This window comes from Harpia harpyja, chromosome 3 (assembly GCF_026419915.1).
Source record: "Harpia harpyja isolate bHarHar1 chromosome 3, bHarHar1 primary haplotype, whole genome shotgun sequence".
In the NCBI taxonomy this organism is placed as follows: Eukaryota; Metazoa; Chordata; class Aves; order Accipitriformes; family Accipitridae; genus Harpia; species Harpia harpyja.
Window position 1 is genome coordinate 46362945 of NC_068942.1, and position 14844 is coordinate 46377788.

Genomic DNA, 14844 nt, shown 5'->3' on the forward strand with positions numbered 1-14844 from the left:
TTTCTATGTCAACTTAGTATATTGAGATTATTTTTTTCCTTACTTTGTTCTAATGTCATGTAATAAGAACTTGGCAGAGATTTCTAATTTAAAGTTACATGGGAAAAATTATAATTAACATTTCTTGATAGGGAATACGTAATAGTCAAAATGGCTTCAAAATTACCTGCTTTGCATGCTTGACTTCATCAAAATCTTTAGGAAATACAATAGTGGGCTATAAAAAAAACAAAACCAAAAAACCAAAAACCACATTTGAATTATAACAGGCAGTCCAGCTTGCTCAGGCTAGTCTTATTTTTAAGTTCTACATATTTAAACAGAGAAACTAAGCATTTTTATTGCCCATGGGGAAAAAAAAAACCAACAGAAAAAAAACAACCATGGCAAATTTAGTTTGAAGAGCTAAAAGGAAAAAGAATGTCACTGAAATGCTTTTGTGATGTTTTGCACAATGAAGATAAAACCCATACCACAAGCATTTACCAACTACAAATACCAACTGGTTCCTGGGAGACACGCACCGGGTCTAAACCTAGGTGTACTAAAGCCATGATGTCTTTATCTGACCTTTACACCTCTAATGTTTTGCACTATAAAAATTAATTTCACAGATAGAACACTAACTGATGTTAATACCATTAAGGAATCCACAATGCATTAACAGAATGTCAATACCAGCTCCAATTTTATTCTTCACTTTTCTTTATATATTTTATAAACTTTTTTTTTTTTTTAAAGCACTCCACGTGGAAACATTTTTGCTATGTTTTGCATCCTTTTACTTCTCTTAACAAACTATTTGATGCACAAAATTATTATCTTTTATATCCGTGTACTTACCAGTCTTAGCTGACCAAGAACAAAGATCCTTTCTGATGCAGTACTCATGGGATGGTAAGACATTTCAAAGAATATTATACCCAGACTGAACAGGTCCACTTTCTAAGGAAGAAAAAACCAGAAATTTAAATATAATACCCGTGAATTCTTTGCAGAAGATGATAGCAGAGGAAACAATAATATTTTGGTTAAATTTCACAGTATATTACAGCCAGAGAGAAGGGTGGATTTTTTTGTGGTTTTGACTTGGTTGGGTTGGTTTGTTTGGTTTTTTTGGGGATTGGTTTTTTTTGGGGGGGGGGGGGGGGGGGGGGAGAGTGGGGGCTGTTAAATGACACAATCCATTAAGATTTAGTAGATTTCAATGCCTTCTATCATCACAGCACTGCCATGACATAAAGGACTCCCACTCTGAAAACATTCTTGCTTTGAAATTCAGCTCATCTCTGCTTATAAACAGGATCCTCTTTGATGAAAAAATACACCCCCACCTCCCCAAAATCACAGCCTAGGAATCCAGGAAAGCAATATATACTTCTGATGATGACATTTTACCTTTAATCTATTAATTTATAAAGGTCCTCCATGATTACCTGCTTTCAACTTGAAGTCGCTTGCACCTAGTCATGGTCACAGCACAAGCAGAAAAACTGACTTGCCCACATCCTTCTACTCTTGGTCTCCTCTCAAAGGAGGAGATTGCCTTGCTTATCACAGCAGTCCCACCACACCCTGTTCCACCTTGAATTCACCTTTGTTGAGCAGGAATGACCTAAATTGTACCTGGTACCTTAGATTCCATGCTACCTTTTTATTAAGTCTACTCTAATCATACCTGATTGTATGTAGACTTAGTGCTTCCTTGGACCTCTGGGCTGACATACAGCGCGGTGCCAACCATCCCTGTCAAATTACCTATGTGGCAAAAGATAAGAGTACTAGCTTCAAGAAAGCGGGAGAGAAACACAGCATCAAAGTCAAGAAAAAACTCACTCATCTTCTGTCCTCATTTCTTCTAGGTTGGAATGCAGTCCTTATTGAGAGAGACCCAGTTGAGAGCAGTTTGCAAAACAGACAGTTCTTAACCTTCACATGGCAAGTATCTGTGTCAATCTATAGTAGCTAAACCTGCCTATTGCTTTACAGAATTGTGGTAGGTCAGCACAGAAATAATACAACTAAATTTCACTTCCATTACAGTCATCTTAAGACATAGAATGTAGGAAAGTTCTCTCAAAACACAAAATTCAGCCTGTTATGGAAGGTGTCAAAAAAACCCCAACCAAACAAAAATCCCTTAAGTCTTGAAATTGTCCTGTACAGGCAAGAGAAGAGAAGTGCGGATGGAACAGAAATACAGATCTCTATATACCTCACCATGAGAAAAGCACTGATCTATGGCAGAAGGCTAGCAGTAGAAGCAAATCATTTTATATAACAGTCAAAACTGCCAGATTACACGTAACATGTCTACACAAACGTTGGTGGTTGTTTTTTTTTCCCCCAATAAAAAAGGTTTTATTTTCAAAGAACAAATGGAAGTTCTAACAGAGTATACAAGACTGCAAAATATAAGTGTTTGCTTAAAATCATTTAGAACAAGTTACTATGTAAACTAACCTGATGGGTCAGACATAGCAGAACTATCCGAGTGATTTTCTTCTTGTTTAGAGGCCACCTGAAATCAGGAAAACAGACATGCTGTAAATGGCACTTGAAACGCTTCTGTTGGCTTTTCTTGCCACTTTGGTTGGCAGTACATGGTTTAATTCTAGAACCTTAGAAATAAAAAAGTTTATGGGATTCACAATATAAAGTCCAATGAGCACTATGTTCTTCTGTTTTATTTTCATCTTTCGTGTTATTACAACACCAAATTCAAGGTTTTTTCATTCACTTTCAGCTGTACTTACTGCATTTGCTGGATGATCTGTGGCTAAACCAAAATCACCAATTTTGACGTGATCATCTGAATCTAAAAAAATGTTCACAGGTTTCAAGTCTCTGTGGATCATTCCCTGTTACAGCAGGACAATGAAAAAAAGACCCACAGAATATTAAAAAATAAACACAATTCAAAATAAAACTCTCTTTATAATAGACTGAAAAATTGTATTACATACTTTTATTACAGTGGGAAATCTACAGCATTAAGTCACTGATGATTAATTCGGAAGTAAGACTATAGTCTGCAGCCCAGAAGCTAGAAGCAATTTTCAGTGCTACCAGAAACCTAACAAAATGTTTTTAAAGGTGGTCAATTTTTGTGACAAAGGGAAATATCTGAAGTAGTTCATTATAAAATTCAAGCTTATGATAAAATATTCTACCCCCCTAGAACCAATTAATAATGGAAAGGGCAAGGAACGAACCTTGCTAATAAACACCCCAAAACGAATAATATGAAGAAACCCATACAGAAAGAGGCATAACGTAGATATTATGGACAGGTTATAACTGTCATATTTACTAACCTTTTCATGGATGTAAGCTAACCCATCTAAAATTTCTCGGAAAAGCCTCCAAAGCCGACTGGTGTCTTCGTATAATCCTTGGTCAATAGTATCCCTCAATGTGCTCTTTTCACAATACTCCATCTTCAGTTGTGCATATGTAGGGGACAGAGGGAAGAAAGAGTAGTTTTGTCAAGAAGAGACCATCAGAAACTTGTATCTGTGTGCATATTAATGCCTGGTTCTGTAACACACAGTTCAGGAGCAAACAGTTATCACCAAAACATTCAGCTGTTTGGAATTTTCCCGAAAGCTGTCTTTTAGCTAGAAAACACGCATTTATGGGTCCTAACCCATTTTCTGGGACAACAGTATGAGCTTGTAGAGTAGTATATTCTCCAACATTCATGTCAAAACCAAGGTGAAACCAGCCAAGCCATAATGTATGTTTAAGCCAAACTGTAAAGAATCTCTGGCTTCATTTTACTTGGCGTCTTAACTGCTTATATTATGATTATACATAACACATGCAAACAAGCTTATTAAAATCTAATCCCATCTAATTGTACCTTCCTTCCAGACAAGCTCTAGCATTAAGTGCATTATAAAAAATAGCACATCACCACAGAACAGTTACCTATGACAGTCAACTTCTCCCAGAAGCAGTCTAACTCCTAACACAAAAGAGCTTGAAGTTGCAAACCTACAGGAATTTTATTCCGTGCCTACTGTTAGGGCCATACAATTGCTTTGCAGATTACTGTTTTCTGTTAAAAGAAAGTGCATACACAATATAGTGCCTTTGAAGAGAATGAGGAAGTTTTCACATCTGTGAAATACAGCTTCCCCCCTGGAAGTTAACACAGTACTCTTCAACTCCACATTGGGAATTAATACCACAACCAAACTCAAGAACACCAGCTACAGTGTTAGGGGATTGGGATGGATATTCTAAACAAATAACAAGCACAAGGCAAAACAATGCTTTGGAAGCCATGGACTCAAAAAGGTTGCTTGGTTGGGTTGTTCTAAGGTCAGGAGCTGCCAACTTTTACTTGTACACAAGCAAAAAGAGTGATCCCATTACACACTATGGCACTACAAAACTTGGCACTCTCCAGGCACAGCTATAGAGCCTCAGAAGGCGTAACAAGCCGTGTGCGCTGAACAGTGCCTTCCACCAGCCAAGCCTTTCCGAAAACCAGTCTATTGCAAAAACAACATGGAACTTAGTCTCATTTGCATTTTTTAAAGGTCATTACTTTTCTCAAGAAAATCAGAAATTAATTTCTGCACGTCAGAATAAACCGTATCCTTTTATCTGAAAATGCAGGCATGTTTGTACCTGAATGTACAGGTAATGCACTGTCTGAATGACTGGTGTACTGTCTTCTCCTCCGTGGCCATTCTTTTCATTGCCTTCTTCATCCTTTATCACAATAAAAGTAACAGAACAGTTAGCTACAGGAAGCCATCCAGAGGTTTTTTTGTGCATCCTACTGTTTTTTAATGGCTGGAACACATTGATGAGAACTCAACTTCTACAGCTAGGTCTGAGTAACAGCAAAATAATACACTGACATTTTTTAAATACCACCGCTTCTAAATAAACTAGAAAAACAGGTGTGACCCAACTCTCATTTTCAAAGTGAGAACAAGTAAGATTCTGCCATTGTTAAACAGTGGAGGAAAAATATTCCAGATCTGGATGAAACCTAAATCTCAAAGTGTGTCACATTTAAAAAAAAAAAAAAAAAAAAAAAGGAAACTAAAAATCTACAAAGCTTACTTTATAATAGAGTTAATAAGGCAACCCTTGCCCCAACCAACAATTTGGGTGTATAGTTTATATATAGATACAGTGACCAACAAATGCACTGCCATATTATTAAATCATACATGGAAAGCTTTTTCATGCCAATGTACATTAAAACAGAAAGAGGAAGGAGATGAAGCATTTTACAGATCAGGATTGGCAATGACAGATTCTAAATGCTGTACGAAACTGCATTAGCTTTCTGACAAAAAACTTAAAATCAACTAAAACCTTACATGTTATTCTGACTTCCCATCTCTTTTTGACTGCTAGCAATATGTATTGTCACCACTTTCAAAAAGCGGCTAGTATGAGCAAATATATTGGTTTGTATCATCTAAAAGCAAAACAGAATTTCAACTTTCAGATGACGTAAGGCAATCCATATGATTAACTGATAAATCATGTACAAAAGGAAATGTTAAACTTGCAATAACCAGGCTCATGACTATAAAGTGCAATTCGCATTTAGCTCAATGAACACTATGGGAAACAGAATCCAGATTAGCTGCATCAGACTGATTTCTATGGAATGCAGTTCATGATGGCACAACATTTACTCTGATGGAACATCACCTTACATGGTTCTGTACTTACACCAGAAGTGAAACAAAACTTCCCAACTGACCTGTTTGCTTGTCAAAGACTATTTTATGATCTTTTCATTTTCAATAGCTTTATCTTTATACTTACTGGAGGATTACTGTTTTCATCCTCGTTATCAAAAATGATGTCACTTTCAGAATCTGTGGTTGGCCTGTTTAAAAAAGAGAAAGAAAAAAACCCCCAAGTTTTGGGTACCAAGAAATATTTACTAAGAAATCTGGAAACTTTGCAGAAAAAGAGAAAATCTAAGCTTCTGTTGAAGACCTTCTATATGCCTTAAACAAAAAAGCAAAACAACCCAAAATCCCCAAAAGTATCTTGCTTGCAAAGCAACACTGCCTTTGACAGCCCAGTCACTTAAAGGGAAGGTATAGATTTGTATGAGTAAAATTAAATTTCTATATTCAATAAGCAAAACTGAGATAAGTTTACTTGCTTGCTTAAACAAAAAACCACCATAAGTGAAAGAACCACTCCACACACAGAGGCAGGTATGGAATATGTTAATAAAAATCAAAACAAAAACAAAGAACAAGTAAGGTATTTTTCAGGATTTGTAATACTTCTCTGTTACTAAAAACTTTACTCTCAAGGTTGGAGAATACAGTCCAATGTAAACAGTCATGCATTCCAACACAAACAATACAAAACTTCTAGAAGCCTAAACCAAAATTTTCCTCATACACTCACAGCTTTTAGCTACAAATTTTCATCTCCCTGGCTATCTCACTGCTGGCAAATACACTCTTTTTGAACCAGAGGACAGAACAAAAATGCAGTGAACTACCTCAGATAACAGAAGTGAGAACGATAAAAGACACAAACTTGGAAAAACCAAATCTGCTCATGTTCCCTATAGTGCCAATACTGAAGCCTACTTACAAAAATGAATGTGAGAACACCCCATCACCATCATCATCGTCATCGCTGGACTCCTGATCAGCTCCACTGAATTTGTTGCTGGAGGATCTTTCACATGAAGTACTCCACTCAACTGAACTTGTCAAAACTGGAGGAGGAGCATTAGCTTCCACATCATTTGTCTCCTCAGTGTTAAGGATGAAGAGACCAGATGTGGTGGGCATTCTTTTCTCTTCAGTTGTTTCAGATGATGACACAGTGGGAACAGGACTTTCATGTTTTTCTATCCAAGCATTGTAATACCTCACAATATTCTCATGGTTCAAGCGGGAAAGTAATGTTACTTCCCCCTTAATCCTCCGAAATTGCTTGCTGGCAGGGTTTATGCGGATACGTTTCACAGCATAATAGCAACCATCAAGCTTATTTCTCACCTGCAAAGTTCAAATAAATCTAAAGTCAAATGCTTACAAATGCCTTACGAAGTAGAGCCAGAAGTAGAATAATTTCGTGGAAGAAGAAGTTTTCCTTCCACATGAAAAATGACTAGAATTCAAATGCAAGCTTCCCCATACTGACAGGCTTCTCTCCAGACTCACAGTAACCTCTTGTAAAACTTATCAATTCCAGAAAAAACACACAACACAGGCACAGCATACTAGAAGATAATAAATAAAACTATGCAAACATTGAGTATATTGTTTTGCTTCAGAGAAAACAAACACATCCCCAAAAAGGATTCCATAGAGGGAAATAATTTTTATACCATACCTTGACAACTGCTCCAAAAGCTCCTTTGCCAAGTAATTTTAGCTCTTCGAACTCATTGTAGTAGCGCAAAAATTGTCTCTGTGTTTCTGTGAAGAATGAAGCGCTGGATATCTGGCTGCTGGGTACAACTGTCTCAATGCAATCTATACCTGCTGAATCTGTAACGAGAATATCAAAGTTACCACTGTGGATGGTATGGGGATAAGGCACAAGGGACTGTCAAATAAGCATCAGGAAGAAGACAAAACCTGAATAACTTCAACTGCAACTAAAACCTGAAATACAGAAGTGCTCTGCTGTGTAAGATCTGGTACAAGCACAAACCTTAATACAGTTTTTAGTTACTAACATTAATTATACTAGACAAAGGAACTGATTTTAACAAGAACATAATGAGGGAAGAAGTCTCATTGCAACGGCATCTGCAAGGACAAAATTAACTGTGACATGTACACGATGCACGAGGTGGACGAATTTACAGGTTTAATTAAAGCATCAGCTTCTGCTGATGAGACAACAGCAGTCAGTCCACCCCAGCTAGTCATCGATATAGAAGCTAAGACCATACTAGCTTTTAAGTTAGTTAATGTAAAACACTTGTGCAGCCTTGTGAAGCTCTAGCACAGCTCAATTTTTCTGTTACTGCAGGCACGTAGTCCGCTTATTTAGCAGAACATGGAAAGAACCAAGTTTCTTACCATCAAGATTTTCTTCAGCTACAGGTATTTTCATTCGTGGAATGTTTATAAAACTATGTTGTAACAACTGCTGAGGAGTCCATCTTTCTTTATCTTCCAAGCAAACACATCTGTTAGCAAACCAAGGAGAGAACTGTTCAAAGACCCATTCTATATGGGGCCTAAATGTTCAAAGAGGTCGACTTATGTTTAAGAAGTTATCACTTTTATCATTCAGATGGGAATCAGAAGCAAAAACAGACTAAATGACTTATCCACAGTGACACACAAAGTTGGTAGCAGGGCAGAGAAGAAGAGAGCACCATACCTATTCTCCCGAATCCCAGATTAGCAGCCTGAGCCATGAGGGAACAATCACCTCTTCTCTAAAAACCATAACTAGCGACACAAGGGGATTTAGCTGTTCTTTCAAAAAACTGTTCAAGACTTTAAAAAAAAAAAAAAAAAAAATCAAAGACAAAAAGATACAGGAATGCAAACATACTTTTCCAGAAAGTCTTGGAAGTCAGCAGGTAAATTGGTAGGAACAGCAACTGGATATTCCTTGGTTACTTGGCCTTGGCTGAGTGAAAGCAGAAGCAAGCCCAGACTCCATACATCTCCTTTTTTTCCAGGTTTGGTGGGAAGACCATCCTCACTAAAACGAACTTTGGTTTGCTCAAAAACGTCTGCTTTGCAGATATCAGCTAAGCGCTTGGAAATGCTGTAGTCTGTCACCTTGACGTTTCCTTCAGCATCTACCAGGATACTGGAAGCACAGAGAACTTTGTGCACTACTGAATTATTGTGCAAGTAGTCAAGAGCTGACAAGATCTGGGTCACATAATGGCGCAACTGCTCAACTGGAACTGGAGTCTCTTTGTGCAAGTATGTAGAAAGGCTGCAACCACTTATGTGCTCCACTAAAATGTCCACCACAATTGAATCATCCCGTTCTTTAAGGTTCATACATTTATAATGTACTATGTTTGGGTGACTTAGCTTCGTCAGTGAGCTGAATTCTGTTTCTGCACCCTGAAGCTGTTAGAGAAACACAACATAACATGCATTGTGTCATATCTCACAAACACACCACTACTAACATATATAACATATGTAAAACACATAAAATAAATGACATTCTCACCCTTTTCTGGAAAGGAAGTATTGCACACAAGGCGCAAGAACAACTTTGGTTTCTGCCAGGTAAGCCTGATTTCCCTCTTTCTTCAGAATATTATTTTATTTACGCATACTTGCAAATACACTTTCATGCATCTATATTATTTTAAATGAAATCCTGAATACCCCAATACACCCATCTTCTTCTGTGGTGCAGATACTCTAAATGCTAGCATTTTCAAGCTCATCACCACCCTCTAAAGTTTAATATAAACTAGCAGCCTCAAGAAAAGCATTGAACCCCACCTAACCTTTATTAAGCCAAATGCAAAATATGGGCATTACCTGTTTCTTACACTTCTCAATCTTTTCTATTTCATGCGTTGTAAGAAACCTTCCCATCTTTTTTTGCCAGTGCAGAACCCACTCATATATTAAAACAAAGTCTCCACTGCGAATTTCCAAGGCATTGTAGAGTGATTTACCAAGCTGTTCATCCTTGCCTGTACATAAAGAGAGAGAAGAGGAACAGGGCTGCTTCTGTTTCTAAGGACTTGACAAGAGCTTCTGCAAATGCTAAATGAACACCAGTAAGCCTGCTTTCTACAATTTCAGAAACACAAAGCTACTTACAACTAAACAAGATCCATACCTACATGGTACGTATGGAAAATATCAGGTGTGATAAGACTGAATGCTATGTAGCAGTAGTCAAATGAAAGCAATAACACATTGGCAAAAAATTACTGCACGTTTTAAAGAATTTCAGGTTTTAATAAATGAACACTCTTCCTGCTGATTAAATGCTGAGCTTGACACACAGTAACATTAACTGTTCATCCTCAAACTGCAAAATAATAAAGTTTTCTTTGCTCCAGAGACTTTCAGGCTGTTCATCCTACCACCAAGGGAGTGCTATGTTGAAAATGAACAATGAAAACATTTGATGGCGCATTCATAGGGGCACTTCATGGAGGCCTTTTGGCTCTCAAAGTCTCCTATCGTTGCCTATATTTATGTTTTCACTAAACCCAATGATTTTATGCCATTGCTATCAGCAGCAATGGAAGGAGAGTAACTATGCATTTCTAACCCTGTGCTTATCACTGGTTTCACGTGTTACTGAAAGCTAAATGACTTCTTGCTTGGTTGCCATGTGTATCTGACAAGCCAGCTATTTAAGTTTGAAAGCAAATAGTTTTCAGTATTGTTTTAGTTATGTAGAGAATATAAAATGTTGAGAAAGTGGGTTTTTTTTCTGGTATGGCTATTCAGTTATGTAATTGTATCTGGTGAAGCAAATTTTTTACTTAAAATAGTCCTAAGAAAATATAAAATATTTACCACAGACTAACTTTTCCTATTACTCTCACCCACTCTTTTGACTGTGAGATTTCACAATCCACAACAATATTCTCTCCACCCTTACTGCTTGTACCTGTTAACATTGTTTAAGTTCTCCCTAAAAAAAACCAACCCCTCCCCCACAGCCCAAAATCCAGTATTTCAAGTTGCAATTGTAATTTTGCTTACCTAGACATTTTCCTTTATGGACAATAAGTTGTCCAGCACCACTTGTGCTGAAGTTCAAAACTTCGTAATTTCCAGGGGACTCTTCGTTATTACTAACAGAAAGCTGGCGTTCTCGTCTGCAATGTGAACAGAATGTTTTTCTCCAACTCAAAGATAGTATTGTTGCAGTCCCTAAAGACATCAATTCTGCAAGAGGATTAGCTTTCAGAGACTTTTGTATCCAATAATAATATCCATTAATTTCAAAGATACTGAGTTAGTGCAAAGATACATCTCTGATTAGAAATCCAACATTTTAGCAGCAACATCATGCTGCACTGGGTCTCTATATTCAAAGCCAGGAATTGAATCCAAACCTGAAAACTTCTGCATCTTAGGATGACACTCCTAGTTGGGGCTGGGGGTGGGGGTGAAAAAAAAAAAAAAGTAAACATGCTAGAGGCTCTGAAAAAAATCTAAGTTTGACTTGATTTGCATTCTCTTTCAAAACATTACAGAAAGCAAATATATGCAATTCTGGAACTTCATTCCAGCTTTAGCTTAATTATTTTTCCTGACTTAAAATGGGTTTTCCATTTGCCTCCTTTACTACTCTAAACTCCTCCTTCAAGAAAAGGGAAGTTTTGCAAAAACTTTAAAAGCAAGTTTGTTCTCACATGCATGTACAGAGCTCCATGTGAGATCAGAAAGAACTCAAGACCACTAACCCAAGTCAACCTCCATTACTTCTTGTACAATCTTTTTCAAAATTAATGGAAATACCACCACTGCAAGAGTATCCTCCACATCAATGCAATCATGTATAGAGATCACAGGAGTGTATGAAGGGTAATGTAGAAGCTCTTTCAAAATATTTAATTTATTAAAAAAATAAAAAGGTATAAAGCGCTACATAGAAAGGAAATGCCACAGGGAACTTCTTACAAGTGCTGTATAAAAGATATACAAAGGAAGCATCTGGCTTTCTGAATTCAAATACATTTTATAAATGAAATTATTTTACATTTTAATAATCATCCAAAAGCTTGTGTCCCAATAGCCAAAATTTCAGGCCTCATAAACAGATAAAAATACAGCACCACTCTTCTTGTGAAAAGAGACTCAGAAAACTAAACACGTCTAGCTTTTGCTTAACTCTACAAACATGGCATCATGAGAAGTTTCAACGTTTCAAAATCCTTTTTGATTATTTTCACCATTGTTAAAATAAGCAACTCTGCCTTTTTGGTGGTTTTTGTTTGTTTGTTTGTTTTGTTTTTTTGGTTTTTGTTTTGTTTTTTCCTCCCCAGATAAGAACATAAAATGTAAGAATTTGTGTGGAAAGTTAATATAAATCCATTGTTTGTGTTCTGGATTAAAGCATAGTAACAAACTTTTGAGACAATTTTCTTGTTCCACAAGCACAGATAATGTCTCATTTTTTTATACTAAGATTAGCAAGAAGATAGGAAGATAGATTTATGGACTATCAAACACTATACATAAACAACTGCCAAATATGACTTGGGATAGGCAAAGGGAAGAGATAGCAGCAAGAGTCAAAGTAGTATAGATCAAAGAACTTCTGCGTCAGGTATCTATCAGGGTTGCTGATAAATAACATGAAAACAATTTTGAAGCCTACAGACAAGAGAAAACCAGGAATACACTATTTCCATTAAAACAACAGTCCAAATAACAAGTCATTGGCCCAATCTGAATCAAAACTAGGAAAATTAATACCAGGCTATCTCCACTGTCCTTGACAGTTACATCAGCTATGGACACAGGAAAGGGTGGGGAAAAAAAAGAAAATAAGAAAAACAAAAACCCCAACGTAGCTGTATCATCACCAATCCTAACCTAGATGAATTACATACCAGCATAAGAACCCTCCAATAACTCTAATCTTCCATCCAATAAGGTACTCTGCAAATGCAATCAGCATTATCCAATTCTCCAACAGGGAACTTTACACTGGTGTATCTTTACAGCAAATGTTTTGAGATGAATATAAGCTTTAATTTATTGTGTTAATCCAAAGCCTTCATTAACTGATTTAAAATAATTTTTTTCTGCAATTGTCAACATACTGCGTACTTCAAAGAAACTAAGTAAGCCCTGAATATGTCTTCCAATGATTGGCAAATACCCTTCCAAGTTCAACTAAGGGCCAAAGTGACTCTCTTAATTGGAAAGTTCCCAAGTTATCCATAGCACATGAATTAGTTAAACCATGCCAAATGAAGAGGGGGAAGAGGTGTGGGGGGGGAGAGACAGATCAAAATGAACAGCTGAGCAACACAGCACATTACTCTCTTGCCTTCAAATTTCACTTTGAAATCTAATGTTCTGGGGAAAACAAAAAAATCCACATGCAAACTGACATACTTACTTTGAACGTCCAGCTGAATTTGGTCGGTGTTTATTATTCACTCCATGTTCCCAACAGCTCCCATTTAAACTGGAAGTAACTCTATACCCTGCAGTCTCTCTCCTGTGAGAATTTTCTTGATTTGTCAGAGCAGCTATTTCCAAACGTTCCTATAAATCAGGAAAAACACCGAGTAAATACAGAAACTGCTCCTATCCTCAAAATATGTAATTGACTATTATTCTATAAAGTCACCAAGATCACAGAAGAAATAGGTTTTCATGAGAAATGCACATATGAGGCTGAGGAAGAAGTGCTAAGATTCAGAAAGTACATTTCAGCACTGTCCACAGGCAAAAATGCAAAGATTCTTTACAGTGAAAACAGAAACATTAACATACTAGCTTTTTTCTATGTCCGATTGAAAATATCAATCTCAGTACACTTAAGATACTAATATATTAAACTATGTTCCCTTACAGTTGATTTTATTCCAGAAATAAACCCATATAATTAAGAACCTATTTTAGTCTAGATCTATTGGAAGCACAGGATGAGAAAAGATGTCCAGGACAATTCAGTCATGTAAACCTCTCAAATTTTTATAAGCATATGCTACAGTACCAGGAAGAAGTTATTGCAATGTTTTTTGCACGCCTGCTTAGAAAGAATACCTGTTTGGCAATCTCTTTCTTTTTTCTTTCTTCTCTTTTCTCTTCCTCCCTTCTCTGAATCTCGTTCAGGATTTCACGTTGCTGAAATGAATTTTGGTGCTGTTAATTGATGCAACAGTACATGCAATGCAACTGCTAATCTTAAAAAAAAAAAAAAAGCTATGATGCTGATTTTTCAAGAGTGTTATACAGCACTTGTGGATCTCAAAAGAATAAAAAAATAGAAGTCAAATTAGCTCTCCTGAGGAAGTTAACACCACCAATTGTATGATATAGGAGAATGGAGTTGTAGACAAAAGAAAATTACTTCTACTGACAGACCCGACAGTACATTTTCAATACATAGGAAAGACAGAGGAATAAGCTAAAACATTCTTTTAAAAAAAGAGCTATTCTATGCATATTCCCACAGTGTGGAGACTCCAAACTACTAGTCTCTGTGAGACTTTGATGAATCCCCTTGTTTGTAGTGAAGAATGTATGCGGGTCCAAGGTCTCTTTAGATTAAATTTATTGCACTCTACAGAAGTCTGTCATACTGAACATTCCAGTCACCATATGGGTGAAGGAAAGTATGATTACCTATATGTCTCACTAATACTTCCTAGTTTAAGATGGAATGTGCTTAATATATACATCTGCTTACACTTTTGTATAAGGTCCTCTTTGTAAGTGATTTTCATAGGATCGGGAATCAACATTCAGGTTTGTTTCAGGCATAAATATTTCTCAGGGTTAAAAACACATCATTAAAATATTACAACTGCAGCAGCAGATAGTTCATAGTACATACTGATCAACTCATATGGACAGGTGTGACAAGTTCACTAAACCCCACTCCTATGCAGGATGATTTAAAAAATCATGATTGTTTACGTTACTTTAAGAATACAGAGTTATTCACACTTTAATTTCTCTTACCTCCTGCTCCTCTCTTCTCTTAACTTCTTGTGCCCTACGCAATTCCTCCTGAGCCAGTCTTTCTTGTTCTTTTTGATGATTTTTTAGCATTTCTTCATGGAACGACTTGGAAGGTGGTTTATTATACTCACTGAGAAATGACTGCACGTGGTTGGCAAGTTCAAATATCATCACCTGAAAGAAAATAAATACGAATGACATGCAGAGTTCAAAG

The 14844-nt window shown here is 36.7% G+C and overlaps 1 protein-coding gene across 11 annotated transcripts in view; it reads right to left on the reverse strand.

Annotated features, from left to right (window-relative positions):
• The window catches only part of EIF2AK4 (eukaryotic translation initiation factor 2 alpha kinase 4), a 40679-nt gene that overhangs the window by 19781 nt on the left and 6054 nt on the right, over positions 1-14844 (reverse strand). For 10 of the 11 annotated variants that reach the window (XR_008234465.1, XR_008234464.1, XR_008234466.1 and 7 more), the window contains exons 4-20: positions 14631-14804; positions 13710-13790; positions 13057-13205; positions 10683-10798; positions 9495-9652; positions 8533-9068; positions 8049-8158; positions 7351-7508; positions 6601-7013; positions 5806-5872; positions 4642-4725; positions 3318-3440; positions 2757-2861; positions 2464-2521; positions 1679-1758; positions 844-945; positions 167-217 (exon numbers count right to left, since the gene is read on the reverse strand). Coding sequence is in view for 7 of the 11 variants with exons in the window: in XM_052782444.1 (XP_052638404.1) it covers positions 167-217; positions 844-945; positions 1679-1758; positions 2464-2521; positions 2757-2861; positions 3318-3440; positions 4642-4725; positions 5806-5872; positions 6601-7013; positions 7351-7508; positions 8049-8158; positions 8533-9068; positions 9495-9652; positions 10683-10798; positions 13057-13205; positions 13710-13790; positions 14631-14804 (2565 nt within the window). In the remaining 4 variants the exon portion in view is untranslated. The remainder of the gene's footprint in view (positions 1-166; positions 218-843; positions 946-1678; positions 1759-2463; positions 2522-2756; positions 2862-3317; positions 3441-4641; positions 4726-5805; positions 5873-6600; positions 7014-7350; positions 7509-8048; positions 8159-8532; positions 9069-9494; positions 9653-10682; positions 10799-13056; positions 13206-13709; positions 13791-14630; positions 14805-14844) is intronic. The other variant, XM_052782443.1, reaches the window with a different exon arrangement.